The 16,658-nt window shown below is 38.9% G+C and overlaps 1 protein-coding gene across 2 annotated transcripts in view; it reads right to left on the bottom strand.

Moving 5' to 3' along the window:
- Window positions 1–16,658, bottom strand: part of LOC136876053 (stromal membrane-associated protein 1) — a 213,675-nt gene that overhangs the window by 139,143 nt on the left and 57,874 nt on the right. For both annotated transcript variants that reach the window (XM_067149679.2, XM_067149678.2), the window contains exon 4: window positions 8,080–8,302. In XM_067149679.2, the coding sequence (XP_067005780.1) occupies window positions 8,080–8,302 (223 nt within the window). The remainder of the gene's footprint in view (window positions 1–8,079; window positions 8,303–16,658) is intronic.

The raw sequence follows: 16,658 nt of genomic DNA, 5'->3' as shown, positions 1-16,658 counted from the left end.
GATTAACAGCAAGTATGCAGAGGAATACTTTGAATGATAGTAGTCTATAAAGTTAAAACAAACATTAGGTTGTAAAAGTAAAAAGATATAGATATAGTAGATCTTAAATTATATGTCAATGCGTGAAGCGTGGATTAATTGTTGACTATGGAGTTCTTAATTGAGCAAAACAAAAGTTAAAATAGAGTTTATTGATTAGTGCGAATCAAGCTGAGTCAGTTAAAAGGCGCAAAGCGACGAAGCTAAGGTTGAAATGACGTAAACTTCAGTAGTTAGGAATTCTGTAGGAGAGCCAACACAATGCCAGAAGGAAATACAGGTTGAACTAGTCCGTATTTACACGCTAGCAGTAGAATTAAACTTATACAACGTAGGACACCAATGTGGACTCGTTAAGTGACTATAACTTGAAAGTAGGGAGAGTTCCAGCAAACCAGAATGGATGGAGCAGATTATGGCACAATTGGAGTTAGAAATCTGAAAAGAAAGAAAAGGGAGGAAAATAAAATTATGTTATAATGAAAAAAGGTTAGTAAAGTTAGAAGGAGGCTTACCCTTGGGACTAGTGTGAGGTGTTCGCTAACGTTGGCTGCGCGAATCAAACTGGCGAGTAACCTTATTGCTGCTTCTAGTATTGTATGTATGTATACGTAGAGGCGGGGAGTGAGTCATGTGAGGAGGAGGGGTGACCGATTCCTTAGGCGGGTCGGGTAATCGTGGAGGGGGTGTCGCATGAGAGGGCAGTAGAGTAGTAGTTGTTGTATTATTAACAGTTGTATAATTAAAGATTCTCGTAAAGTTATTATTATTTATATTGAAAAGAGAGAGTAGTTCTGGAATTTTCTCGATTATTGGACTTTTAATTTCTGAAGTATCATTTAAATTTTGATGCCGGTTGAAATGCTGGTCTAGGAATATGTAAATGTTCTCAAACTCTGTCATAAGTTTACTTTTATTGACGTATTTCAAGATTTGAAGGTCTTTTTCAATTGTAGTAAAACTGTGGCCAGTCTCTTCCATATGGGTGCTCATGGCGGAATACTTTTTATGTTTCGAAGCGTTGTAATGTTCAAGGTATCTGGTCAAAAAGCTACGTCCAGTCTGTCCGATGTAGGAGAATCCACAATGGGTGCATTTAAGCCTATAGATACCAGAGTTCGAGAATTTATTGTGATTAATGTTAACTATATTTGAATTGAAGAATATATTACGGTTCGTATATCGGGTTCTATAAGCGATGTTAATATCGTATTTCTTTAGAGGGTTAGTAACTTGAAATAGGCCTGGATTTGTGTAGGTGAAGGGAGCATATTTCGTTTTTTTAGGCTTGTCTGGAATCAATTTTGTTGCAGTTTTTAATTTTATCTTGTTAATGATTTTATTAATCATTAAGGGGTTATAGCCGTTAATTCTGGCTAAATCCTTAATATAGTTTAGTTCTTTTTTGCGATTTTCAGTTGTCAGCGGGATTTTTAATGCTCTATAGACAAGACTAAAAAATGCAGCCTGTTTATGAGATTGCGGATGTAAGGAATCGTTTCTTATAGTGATGGGGGCACAAGAAGGCTTTCTAAATATTTGAAAAATGAACTTATTATTCTCTCTTGAAATGTTTAAATCTAAAAAGTTTAGAGAACCATTGATCTCATCTTCCTTAGTGAATTTGACATCATTGTCAAGCTCATTAAGGGATGTTAGCACACTATGACTATCGTTTTTCTGTGTATCTATAATGGCAAAAGTGTCATCAACATACCTTAACCATAATTGAAGACCATTAATATTATTGATTATTTTGTTATTTTCCAAATCATCCATAAAGATATTAGCTAGAATGCCCGAGATCGGGTCACCCATTGCTAGGCCCTTTTGATGATATATTCTATTATTGAAGGTGAAATAGTTGTTATTAAGTACAAATTCTAACAGACTGATGAAATTATCTATTTCGCATTTGCTAAGGTTACTGTGTTTTAAAAGGTTTGATTTAATAATCTGCATTTTTTAGTCTTGTCTATAGAGCATTAAAAATCCCGCTGACAACTGAAAATCGCAAAAAAGAACTAAACTATATTAAGGATTTAGCCAGAATTAACGGCTATAACCCCTTAATGATTAATAAAATCATTAACAAGATAAAATTAAAAACTGCAACAAAATTGATTCCAGACAAGCCTAAAAAAACGAAATATGCTCCCTTCACCTACACAAATCCAGGCCTATTTCAAGTTACTAACCCTCTAAAGAAATACGATATTAACATCGCTTATAGAACCCGATATACGAACCGTAATATATTCTTCAATTCAAATATAGTTAACATTAATCACAATAAATTCTCGAACTCTGGTATCTATAGGCTTAAATGCACCCATTGTGGATTCTCCTACATCGGACAGACTGGACGTAGCTTTTTGACCAGATACCTTGAACATTACAACGCTTCGAAACATAAAAAGTATTCCGCCATGAGCACCCATATGGAAGAGACTGGCCACAGTTTTACTACAATTGAAAAAGACCTTCAAATCTTGAAATACGTCAATAAAAGTAAACTTATGACAGAGTTTGAGAACATTTACATATTCCTAGACCAGCATTTCAACCGGCATCAAAATTTAAATGATACTTCAGAAATTAAAAGTCCAATAATCGAGAAAATTCCAGAACTACTCTCTCTTTTCAATATAAATAATAATAACTTTACAAGAATCTTTAATTATACAACTGTTAATAATACAACAACTACTACTCTACTGCCCTCTCATGCGACACCCCCTCCACGATTACCCGACCCGCCTAAGGAATCGGTCACCCCTCCTCCTCACATGACTCACTCCCCGCCTCTACGTATACATACATACAATACTAGAAGCAGCAATAAGGTTACTCGCCAGTTTGATTCGCGCAGCTAACGTTAGCGAACACCTCACACTAGTCCCAAGGGTAAGCCTCCTTCTAACTTTACTAACCTTTTTTCATTATAACATAATTTTATTTTCCTCCCTTTTCTTTCTTTTCAGATTTCTAACTCCAATTGTGCCATAATCTGCTCCATCCATTCTGGTTTGCTGGAACTCTCCCTACTTTCAAGTTATAGTCACTTAACGAGTCCACATTGGTGTCCTACGTTGTATAAGTTTAATTCTACTGCTAGCGTGTAAATACGGACTAGTTCAACCTGTATTTCCTTCTGGCATTGTGTTGGCTCTCCTACAGAATTCCTAACTACTGAAGTTTACGTCATTTCAACCTTAGCTTCGTCGCTTTGCGCCTTTTAACTGACTCAGCTTGATTCGCACTAATCAATAAACTCTATTTTAACTTTTGTTTTGCTCAATTAAGAACTCCATAGTCAACAATTAATCCACGCTTCACGCATTGACATATAATTTAAGATCTACTATATCTATATCTTTTTACTTTTACAACCTAATGTTTGTTTTAACTTTATAGACTACTATCATTCAAAGTATTCCTCTGCATACTTGCTGTTAATCTGTACATATTGTTATAATTTCATGTTTAATGTTATCATTTTACTTTTTATTATGGTATTGTCATTCTTTTAACAATTTTTATCATTCAGCTCAGGGCCCTGACCTAATCCTTGTAAATTAAGGCTGATGATGTTCGCTATGTCGAACGAAACATGTTCCTTTATTTAAGACACCTCATGATTATTTTATAATTCAATGAGTAATATAATGTATTGAGTAGGTGGTTGTGATTAAAAGGATTTTATAATTTTAATATATTGTCCTCAATACGGTTCTATTATGAGATTAATTACATGTAAATTAGATCATTAGCCGGAGTATTTGAGGCAGTGAGGGAAAAGGCACAATACGAATAATGTACCCCGTACGGTGCACATGATTGGAATCAAGTCTTTGCCTCGAGGTAAGAAAATGTTGTAATCATAAAATTGAAATATTAGTGAAACGAAGGAAAAAAAAAAAAAAAAAAAAATATTGAACATTCTCATCCATCATATTGAATAGTAATGATGTCGAATATCTTGAATATTCATTATGAAAATCAATGTCACTATCATTTTCCATGACAATATTAATAATAATATCAATAATATTATTATCAAGAACGTTAATATCAAGAACGTTCATTCTCAAACTTTTCAAGTTATTAATCTCATCTTATTTTCTCAGATTATCATTTGTAACGAGTGCAAGATAAGCAAGTTCCTCTCATTATAGCTTTCAATGGCTATACTACAATGTATAAACAAAAACAAAAATTAATCAGTTCTTCCTGTCATTTGACAAAATATATCCATGATATCTTTTGGAAAAAATATATGTGAGTTGGCTAACATACCATAATTATATATTCTTTCAAATAGAGTTAACTAATTGCGAAAATTTCAAGGAATATCATCGATGATAATTATTTACCCGATACTGGTATTAATTCAAATTATGAAGAGGCTTCTTCCCAATAAATTATGACTTCGACATAAATCAGCTAGGACTATACATAATATGCGAAATTTCCTTAGGAAATACTCAGTTTAAACTTTATTATTACTATCCAGGAGTAATCTCTGGATGACCGTACACCAATAATAACCTGCAAATCAAGTCACCGAATGTACACCATATTTAACCCAACATCAAACGCTACTATTTAATTCATGTCGCAATTACCACGACTGTAACCTATCATCAGCATATTGTCGCGTAAATACGATCAATCATTTGTATATATATATATATCGTATTTGCATCATAAATAACATGACTCCATTCATCATTAAACATATTCAACATAACATTCACGATCTTAATCTCATTATTTCGTCGTATATCTATTCCCACATTCATATAAGAACATCAATCATTCTTAACCAAATAGCATAATAACAAATTCCACTATCATTTGATAATGATGCTTTACGGGTTTATTTATCAATTAACACAAGCAATTATTCTACACCTGTGAAAGAAAATGTATATTAATGCATCAGGCTCATATTTACTCACATTCGGTGACGTTTCGACGTTGAAACACGTTATACTGTCCTAGAGAATGATCTTTTTTCATTTCGCATAATAGTTGGATTAGGTCACATTATGAAGAACACATTCCTTCAATATTAAGTCGAAGTATCATTGCAAAGCTCTCCATAAATGAAAATAAACATCCCTACATATGAACGTGAACTCAAGTAACCGATAACTACCTAAATCCTTGCCCTTAAGACAATTATATGAGTTCTTTTGCGAAGATCCTGCACACTGAACTTATATCTCGAAGACTTGAATATTATGATTACATTTTAAGATATCAATACACTGCATTTTAATCAAAATATGGGTGATTTAAATGGATAAACTGCATGGAACTTATCTTATCTCTGCACTAGTCACTGGACTGGACTGGCTTCCATCTGCATCTTCCTTGGTTTACGGGATCTCGTTCATGGCTGCGTCATCACCGGGCAATGGCTATCAGGCTCGGCCGTGAAGAATCAGCTGGATGGTGTCCGCCAGTTGACAACCCCATCCTCTTGGCTTAGTTGCTCATGTTAATGTTGTAGTATACATGCGATAAAAAACATATTGGGAGTATAATATTAGTTCCACAGTCTAGAAGTATAATGGCTTAGCTTGTATCTTTCTACTTTCTAGCATTTGTTCTTCAGAAAAAATGATATTTTGAATTATAATGTATATGCAATGCTTTAAATGATCTCTAGTTTGACGTAGATCTGATTCGTAATGGTTAAGTCTGATTTCTTCTAAATAAAGCTTGACAACTACGGATTCGATCCACGGTTTCAGTCAATATTATCTCTTCCCTTCTTCTTAGTTTATTTTACGCTTGTGAATCTTTTTGTTTATTCGTGTCTTGGCATAAAGTCTTAATATTCTTAATTCTTCATACAAATAATCATCAAATATTCCCTCGAAAACAATCTATCTCTTCTTCTCGTCTTGATCCTCTCGTATATGTTCGTTCCGAATGCTCGTGGGTTTTTTTTTTTTTTTTTTTTTTGCGATTGTTCCCTTGCTGGTCTAACAATTAAAAAAACATCTATTTTTTTTAAAGTCACAGCCACGTTGATCCGATAGGTCTGATCGTCTTGTTTCCAAATCGTGGCTTACTTAAATCATTATGTCTGAATTTCTCTTGACATATTCACGGCTTATTTGATTCCGTATGCCTGTATTTTTTAAATACATTCTTCTATTGCGTAATCTTTGACATTTTGTCGCGATGCATGGCAAAATGTTGGTTTTATTGCGATGCATGGCAAATGATGGTGTTATAACATCTCGTTTTGACGTAATCAGGCAATGAAACGGTACAGTATTAGCAGTTTTATTCATGGAATTAAACTTACGGCACGCTTCTTGGTAGGAAAGATCATCCAGGGTCTTGATCACCTGGATCTTTTCCTCACTCAGGTATGCCGGACAGTTCCGATCTCGAGGAGAATGAAGACTAGAGCAGTTGGTGCACTTGTATGGAGTTCTGCACTCCTCCACATGTACCACACACACGACTGATTCGAACAACAAGATACTATTATGTCCAAATCTCTGGCCGGGACAGCATCGCATAGGAGGCGGGATGTACGGCCTCACATCGCTATGATAAGTTGTTACCTTGACTGTCTGGTAACAACACTGACAACTTGAAAGAGACAATGAAGGCACCAGTGGCAACGTCTTCTCCGTTGACTCTGTTCGTAATGCACCGGACGTGTCGCACCACGGTTCTTCATGTCTTCCATCAACTCTTAGTGTTCAAAATAAGGTCGCGGTGAAAGATGACTCCACGAACCAGATTCAATGATTTTTGCTCCTCCACTTCGACAGGGATTACGCCAAAGTGGTCACACTTAACTGATCGACTTGCAGTGCTGCACAAGTCTTCAAAAGCAAAACACTGTTGCACATTTATTATTTATTAATGCAACTTACCCCATGCAGAGGCTGCCACAGGGACAAAGTATGTCGACTACACAGTATTTTGTAATAGATAAGAAAAATGTTCCACCGATCAATACATTTATTGTGGATGAATTATTACACTAGTACCGGTTTCGACCTATCTTGGCCATCATCAGCTAGCACACAAATTTACAGTCATGGGATAAATTACAAAGTTACTTAAGAGCATCCGGATGTCTGATAAAAAATGGAAGTAAAATATATTGCAGTATGTTGCGTTAAAATGGCTCTGATTAAAAGTAGTGATGGTTAGAATAAACTAAATCCTATTGACTGAGCATGGACATGAGTACATAAACACGTAATCGCACACGTAAGATGCCCATCTCTGAGCAACAAGCACGTCAAAATTTTTGAATAGGTCTACAACTAAACGTCAAAAAATTTAAAAATAAAATAAAGAGGGGACCATGGCCACAAGACCCTTTTAGTCACCTTCTACGACAGGCAGCGATTACCTGTGAATGTATTCAGCCCCTCCAATCCACAGGGGGTCCAACAATTGTACCAAACCGCAATCCATACCCGCGCCTAGGTCGCCCCCTTTAGTCGCCTCTTACGATAGGCAGGGGATACCGTGGGTGTATTCTACATGTGCGTCCCCCACCCTCAGGGGGTGGGGGTGAATGGATCATGGACACGAAGGTTACTCAGAATGAGAAGATGCGGTGCATATAATGTGCCTTTGGTGGTATGGTCTTGTGAGGTGAATGGAGGAGGATAGGTTATCCAGGAAAATGGAGGAAGCCAGGGACAGAAAAAGGGAGACCAAGGTGATGATGGTTAGACTCGCTTAGAACTAATAAGAATATTAATAATGTTATTTGTTTTACGTCCCACCAACTACTCTTATGGTTTTTGGAGACGCCGAGGAGCCGGAATTTAGTCCCGCAGGAGTTCTTTTACGTGCCAGTAAATCTACCGACACGAGGCTGACATATTTGAGCACCTTCAAATACCACCGGACTGAGCTGGATCGAACCTGCCAAGTTGGGGTCAGAAGGCCAGCGCCTTAACCGTCTGAGCCACTCAGCCCGGCTCACTTAGAACTACACAAAGTGACAGAGCTAGTTGCGTGGAGGTTAATTGTTCAGGTTACCTAGACCTAGGAGATCCTGAGTAGCTGACTTTTGAGACTTGTTTGGCTCCACAGCTGTTCGTCCAGGCTTGGGGCTAGTTGATCCCTTTGGTTTAGGCAGCAGCTGAGGTACTGGTACTTCAGTCAAAGAAGAGTTTGATTTCCTGTTCTGCTGAAGCTTTTCCTCCTTCTTCCTTCTCCGCTGTCTCTGAGCCTCTTCCTCTAGCTCCTTGTCCCAATTAACCTGGAAACCGCAACAAGAACCTTGTTTTACAGCACTTTTTGCCTAGAGTAGTACAACAAGAAGTCTGCCATCCAAAACTCAACTGCTGGGCAGAATTTCCTGAACATATCATGGTTAACTATGCTTTATTGCAAAATATTTACCTGAAAATGTACTCCATTGGCCCATTATTTTCACTTTTAATGGATAAAACATGTGCAAGTTAAATAAATTCCTACACATTAATGGCAGACATTTTGAAATGGTTAATTACTGAAAAATCAGACTGCAATCACATGAATTACATATTAAATATAACATTTATTTACATTTTACTCCATACTGAATACTTGTTTTTCAGCCATACTAACTCAGCCATCTGAGCAGGCTGGAACAACTTGTGTTTGAGCTGGGATTCATGCGTTTCAGCTTGGTTGAGGCATAATTAAGAAATGGACACCATCACTTTTAAGCTTGTCTGCAACTTTTTGGAAATAATTTTGCCATCAGATGATAAAGATTTTGATTCCATTGGGGAACCTGAACTGGAACAAATATTTTCAGGCATCAATTTTTGAAAAATGAGACGAAGTGTCTCATAGTGCATTGGCACTACTGGTGGCTCAAGTAGCCTATGCAGTGGCCTCCTCGGTATGCACGAGCCATGCGTCTTGGTAGGTATGCTATTTACCAACCAACTGATGAGCCCAACTTAGCATACTGGGGCGAAAATTTATAATGTCCAATAACAGACCAACTATATTGGTATTATAAATTTACTCATTCGGAACAAATATTTTCAGGTTCCCTATGGGAATCAACATCTTTATCACCTAAAACCAAAGGCGCAATCATTGCTGATAATCAGGAATTGCAGAAGGCCATGCAATTTAAATATCCAGATGTGATGTCCTCTGTGATAATATCACAACACCGCAGTATGCCCAATAGCACTTAATAGGGTAGAATATCATCTTTGACTAGGCTGGGCTCATCCTGACCACATTCAGGATACACTCTGTTAACAAAGCGAGGAAGGTACAGCCATGTCGTCAGAATCAATGGCTGCTCTGTAACAAAAAATGGCCCTACAATTAGACCCAGCCTGTGAAGCACTGGAGTGACGATAGCAAGGAAGATACGAAAGATGTTGGTCCAACTCCTCAAAAAGACACCAGCAACGGGGAAAAATGGGCTAGGTACAAGGTAACAGCAGACACTATCTGAAAGGAAAAATGCTAGAAAGGAGAGTTGGAAGGCTGTCGCTATTTTGCTAAAATAAGGGTTAGTTCACAGTCCATTTTTGCCAAATTTCTTTTCAGGCTATCTGTGCAAGCGAAGTGAAATATGGGGACATCCACATCACGTTGGACAAAAAATTATGAACATTTAAAAAGATTTAGAAAGCTTCAAAATCAATATTATGTACAAAATATTTTCCTATCTGTAATAGTGCTCACAGTTTATTACCTTTTGCAACTTCCAAGGCCCAACTTCCAAGTTATCCTTAAATTGAACAATATTTTATTTTCACACATAAAATGTAGGCCAGACCCAGGAAGTACAAACACCTGATGCAGATGTACACAGATATACACCCTGACCCTGGAGAGGTACGCATGATTTCGCTGGCAGATCTACAGGCTCGCTATCAGTTGTTTTTCCAGCGTCAGAATGGGAAAAGTTGGCAATCTCCACAGAGAGGTCAAATTGTGACGGTATAGCACCCTGGTACCAGCGACTCTGAAACAGTGCAGCTGCTCTCGTGTCACTGTTGTGATTTAAAGGAGGATGCAACGTAACAACAGGCTCATTGATGCCAAAGGCCAACAAAGGCTGTCGCATGTTGTTTGTAGTGACTGGAAGGCCATGGTTCGAGAAACTGCAGAACTACAACAGTAGTGACCAGGGCAATATTTCACAACACACGGTTCAGTGAATACTGCTGCACACGAGACTGTGGAGTTGAACACCTAGTCATATCCCAGTTACGACTGCACTCCACCGATAGCAATGGGCACAAAATCAACAACACTGGACCTTATCTAATGAATCAAGATTCCTGGTTCACCAGCCGAGCCCATGTACGCCGAGGAGCAGTGGATGCTACAGCAACAGGTTGGACTGCTGGGCGGAGACAGACAGTGATGGTCTGAGTGATGTTTTCATGGGACATTCTGGAGCCCATGAATTGTTTGCGTCAACAGTGTTCCCTGATGTTGATGCCTGCTTCCAACAGGACAATGCACCATGCTACTCTGCCAGAAGTTTGAGAAACATGACAGTGAATTTACTTTGATGCTGTAGTCCTCAAATAACCCAAATGTGAACCCAACTGAAGATTTTTAGTTTGATTTGGAGAAGTGCATTTGTACTACATCACCAATGGGAAGACGTGTGGTCTTGCGAGCGCAGATTCGCAACACGTTCTTCCGTGGGAAATCATGGAGCGAGCACATCAAACGGGGTTCGATCCGTGACTTTCCAGTCAGAATCCCTAATAATCATGAGTAGTTTCAGTGTAACATATAAAGAGAAGATAAAGCAAAAAACTGTGGGAGTGATTAAGTGTAAATCAAATATCAGTGCAGTGAATAAGTGCGGAATTACAATTATACTTAAAACCATTTCTTACAGCTAGTCTCAACTTGGAATATTCAGTGAGCCAGAGAGTGAAGCAATATTGGGCAATAAGAATATTTGGCAGACAAGGAAGTAAACAGACCAGAAAGTCTCAAATTGGGTGGACCAGGAAAAGCAAGCATGATTTTGGTCACGTAGGAAGGTGCCCTGTAAAATAAGAATGCACATAGCGGTGCAATCATTCCTTATAGAAATATTCTGTGGAAGATCACCAGTCACATGTAGGTGCAGGAGACGGGTGGGACAACACTTGAAGTAACCAATAGGAAGGTAACAGATCAGTGACATGAGGGAACATTGTATTAGGGGATGACTTGTTCTAGAAGCTCAGAGAAGTGATAAAAGGGAGTGACAAGGGAGACTTTTCTTTTTCTTTTTTTCACCGACACAGATAGGTATTATGGACGATGGGACAGGGAAGGGCTGGGAGTGGGAAGGAATCGGCCGTGGCCTTAATTAAGGTACAGCCCCAGCATTTGCCTGGTGTGAAAATGGGAAACCATGGAAAACCATCTTCAGGGCTGCCGACAATGGGGTTCGAACCTACTATCTCCCGAATACTGGATACTGACCGCACTTAAACGACTGCAGCTATCGAGCTCGGTAGGAAGACACTTGGTGATTCTGGTGGTCATTCTGGTGGTGATTCTAGTGGGCATTCTGGTCGGTCAGTCATACTGGTAACTTGAAAATGAACGTTCTCTCGGTAAGGGACGGACACTAAGTCACTTGGCAGAGAGCAGACTGTAAAATATACCCAGTGAAGATAGCAGTATATGGAGTTAGTCGGATCAGGCAGTAGTAGAGCCTGCCATCAGTTGGTGAAGATAGCAGTATGAGAAGTTATTCAGATTAGGCAGCAGTTGAACCTGCCAAGCAGTAGAACTGGTTACCTGTGTCATACAGGTTAAAGCACAGGGACAGTATGTAGAAAACTCACTGAGTGTTTGAAGGAGACTGTAGCTTCAGTTCACATTCACCTTAGAAAGAGTTCTGTGTTCGAGTCCTGAAACCGTCAGGGAAGAATCTGAGAAACCCTACAGCGAGGATTCAAGAATGAAGCAAGAAGAAAGAAGCTTCAAAACCCGAGATAAGTATCAACTGGTTAAGAGATTTTTAAAGACTGAAGGGAATTAATAAGTGTTGTGTAGTGAAATGTAAAAGTGTGTGTGTTCTAAAGAAGTCAGAGACTGATAAACTGATTACTTAAAAGTAATGGTGAGAGAAGAATAATTACAGGTGTGCTGTAGTGTTACTGAAAAGAGTATACTTCTCAATCTGTTTAAAATAAATTAGAGTAAGAATTTAATGGTGTCAGAAAGTGTTTTGTATCAAGGTCAATCTGATATTTCAACCCTAGTGCCCAGCCTGTCCATTCCCTAGGCACGACAGCAGTATGAGATACCCCCCTGGCTAGAGTTAGCAACATGCCATGTTAGATAGGTAAAAACTCATTACACGTTATAATTTTCATATTTTGGTCCGTATTGAATTGTACATTAAAGTCAAAGAAATATTAATGTATTTTATTCAATACATGTATTGAATAGGTGGAATAAAATAAACATTAATATTTCTTTGACTTTAAGGTAAAGGCTCGTCGGTGTATGAAATTAGCAACCTCTTCCAATCCTACCTACAGATGGTGCCACTACAACCCAGCGGGAAACTGGGCATGTGAGCCAGCAGGATTGGTAGTAACCACCACTGTAATTCTCCCAAGAAAACCTCATAGTTCTTCCCAATTTAAGTGTTCCGGAGCTTCAAGTTCCTTGGTCGGATCTCTGAGGGGGCAGAGAGCCTAGGTTGAGATAAATATGCGATGCTGCAAGGAGCAGGAAGGAAAAGTTGACATAGTCACATGAGAAATATAGAGAACAGGCAAGAATATATTGGGAATAAGCGAGATGGACCAGTATGGGTGAATTTGCTACAAATGAACACATGGTCTACTACTCTGGATATGAAAACCAAAGGAAAAATGGGGTAGCCCTTACAGTTAGTAAACGGTTGTGTAACATTATAATGGGGTGCAACTTTAAAACTGACGTTTTCAAGGCCAACTTTTTAACACCACAGTCATACAAGTTTACGCTTCAACCATCAAAGATGAAGAAGAAGATAATGACCAGTTCTATGAAGATACACAAGAATTACTACAGCTGACAACAAAAAAGGATGTTTTCACTGCTGGTGAGTGGAATGTCAAAATAGGAAATTGAATTATAGATGGCATAATAGGAAAATATGACCTTGGTACAACAAATGAAGAAGGGCATAGACTTCACGACAATTCACCGGTCATTACAAATATGTGACGCCTATACCTCGCCAGATGTTCAGAGGTGGAGGAGTGTTAACAATCAAAACAAGACCTGGAGGTGATTGTCAATCAGGTTACGAGCTCTTAATTCTGGCTTAAATTGACAAGGATAAACAATGTTTCTTGACTACAGAGTACAGGTTAGAAACAGATTTACGAGCTGTGGTCAGAAGTGAGCTGTGTATTCCAAGAAAAAAGAACAATGAGGTCAGATGAAGCTATGCACATGGCAGAAGAAAGACAGAAAGCAAAAATTAAAGGGGAAAGATAAAAGGTCTCTAAATTAAATGCAGTTTCAGATATTAGCTAGAAGACAAGAATGAACTTTGCAAGGAAACAAAATAAAATAAAATGTGTAAGGCAAGGGATCTTCAAATGAAACTGGAAACATAAGAGGAAGAATCCATGGAAATATTGGAATGATAAAGCATAAGGGTTGTAAATATCTAACAGAAGCAGAGAAGTTTAAGGAAAAGTGGATGGAATATACACAGAAGGTTTGTATGAGAAAGAACTAAATACTACTCAGGACGAAAATGATGTAATCTCACAAGGGGGCATTCCCTACAAGTCACCACCGATTTCGCTCAAATTTATAGAACATGCAGGGCTTGGCTAGAAATGAAAGTGCCCGAAGTGGGAACTCCAGATGGCCAAGCGTATAGAAAAAAAATTTAAATGTTGATGCGGCTCTCGCACCGTATAAGCCACTTACGTTCGTGCGCTCGCCGAGCAGCAATTGGCGTAGCGGTAAGAGCTCGGACAAGTAATTCGATGGTCGTGGGTTCCACTCCCGTGTGGAGACTTTTTTGTTTCCTTTTTCTCTCAACTTTTAGGTTATTCATTTTCCAATTAATCAAAGAGGTAAATAATTCATTTTATTTATTTATACGCAAAAGGCATAGAAAAGGCAAAGAAAAGAGTCGTCCCGAACAGTCAGGGACACCTTTTTTCTACCTGCGCCAAGAATGTATTGTTCGTGAACAGCCGCCGGGAGCAACCTTCAAGTAAAAATGAATCTTACAGTGAAACGACTATTGACGTTTATCGCACATTCTCCAAGGAGGGGAGATAGCCAATAAAGGAGAAAAAAGAATTTCTGTTTGAACACGTCGGGAAAGTTTGCAACTCCACATTTTCTACAATTATGCGCTCATTAAAAAATTACGTCCTATATGCCTTTTGCATTTAAATAAATAAATAAATAAATAAATAAATAAATAAATAAATAAATAAATAAATAAATAAATAAATAAATAAAAATAAAGGAATAATATAAAAATTGAGAAAACACGAAGTCTCCACACAGGGAGTCGAACGAACGACCATCGAATTACTAGTCAGAGCTCTTACCGCTTCGCCAACTACTGCTCGGCGTGTTCGTTAACGTAAGTGACTTATACGGTGCGAGAGCCGCGTCAACATTTTTACATTTATTTTTATTTTCTATGCCCTTGGCCATCTGGAATTCCCACTTCGGCTACTTTCATTTCTAGACGAGCCCTGCATGTTCTATCAATTTGAGCGAAATCGGTAGTGACGAGTAGGGAATGCCCCCTTGTCATATCCACATATTCTAGAAAGTTTTCTTTAAGTTGCAATGCCACGGATGGATCTTATGACGAATTCTTGAAAGTGAAGTCAACTGGGGCCTAGAAAGTATTGCAAACAATCAGGCAAACAGATATGATGGAATCCCAGCAGAACTGTTCAAAAATCCTATGAGAGGATGCTATGGAAGTGTTGCATTCAGTAAGTCAGTAAATATGGAGAACCCAGAAATGGCCAAAAGGTTGGAAAAATTCAGTGTTCATCACGATTCCAAAGTAGAGCAGTGCTGAAGAATATTCAAACTACTTAACGGTCTCACTTATTCGGACACTAGCAACATTCTCCTCGTGATAATGAAAAATAGGCTTCGGCAGTATATGGACCGAGAAGTACCTTAAGAGCAAGCCGGTTACCGTAAAGGCAGAGGAACCTGAGACCAACAGCTAATATTTGCTGAATTGCAGAGAAAGCAAGAGTATTCCACTAAGACTGGCTACTGTGCATTTTTGACTTTGTTTGACTGCAATGACCACAATAAACTCTTAGGAACACCAGATCACCTTATATGCCTTCTGAGGAATCTCGACTCTAAGAAGCTTCACTGAAAATGGAACAAGTAAAGCGTCAAGAATGAGAAAGGTGTACGACAATATTGTCACCCTATTTATTCAACTTATATGCTGAGTATATTATGAGGAGTAACAGCTTAGACAGACAAAGTGAAGAAGAGCTCAAGTATCTCCTCCTATCACTTCCCAGCGTAGAGGAAAATCCCTGCCAAAAATGACTGCAACCATGAAATTAAAGGACGGTTGCTCTGTGGGAGAAACACAATGGTCAATCTTGACAGTGTTTTCAAGAGTAGGAACACGACTTTAAGAACTAAGATCTACTGTATTTACTCTCATATTAGACCCCTTTTTCCCCTACTTTTACGGCCAAAAAAGTAAAGGGGAGTCCAATATGCGATAACCTCTAATTTTGTGCAGCGAACACGACTTCTAGGCTACAAATTGTAAATGCAAACATTCTACACTGTTCTTTAACAAACTTATGAATGTATTTGAGTTATACTGGTTTTGGTGTGGGTTACCGTAGTCACGTCCAAGATCGTGAACCATGGGCAACGGCTGAGTGGCCTAGTAAGTGGTCCTGAGAGTCGGGATACCAGTTGGTATGGAATGGGAGTGGACATCTCGGATATATTCCGAGTCGTGGCCCTCATTATGTTCAGGCAGCTAGGACTATACAATTCACCGGTGGTCCATAACCTGTTAGAGGAGAGATCCTCATCTGGACTATGTGCAAGTAGCATAGCATCCTGCTTCATGAATTTACCGAGCTCACAACACTTTAAGCAAGCCTCGGACCTATGGGAGTAGCGGAGTCCCACCCCATTTGACAGGCGAGGGACTCCTTGGAAACAACTTGGCGAACGAAATGGAATTTGATGGGGAGCTATCAATATTAATGGGGCTTATGGAAGAGTGGTGGTGGTGATTGTTTTAAGAGGAAGTACAACTAGGCAACCATCCTCTATGTAATACTAATCAGAGAGAAAAAATGGAAGGGGTCCGACACTTCGAAAAATGAAGGTATCGGCCAAAGGAAGACAAGGGCCACGAAGGGCATGAAAATGAAAGACTCCCTAGCCCTCGCAAACCTAATAGCGTCAGGATCGGAAAAGAACAAGAGTTGACCAAGGGAGGTCGGATAGGATAGATGAAAGTGAGGAGCCTGGCACAAGTAAGTGGAAGCAATGCCAGGACTCAGCTGAAGGCCCCGTGGTCGCCAACCCACGCTCCAAAGTTCAGAGCCCCTGAAGCCCCTTTTAGTAGCCTCTTACGACAGGCAGGGAAT

This window comes from Anabrus simplex, chromosome 6, assembly GCF_040414725.1.
Source record: "Anabrus simplex isolate iqAnaSimp1 chromosome 6, ASM4041472v1, whole genome shotgun sequence".
Classification (NCBI taxonomy): domain Eukaryota; kingdom Metazoa; phylum Arthropoda; class Insecta; order Orthoptera; family Tettigoniidae; genus Anabrus; species Anabrus simplex.
Note: the sequence above shows the minus strand (reverse complement) of the source record. Positions and strands in the feature narration are given on the sequence as shown.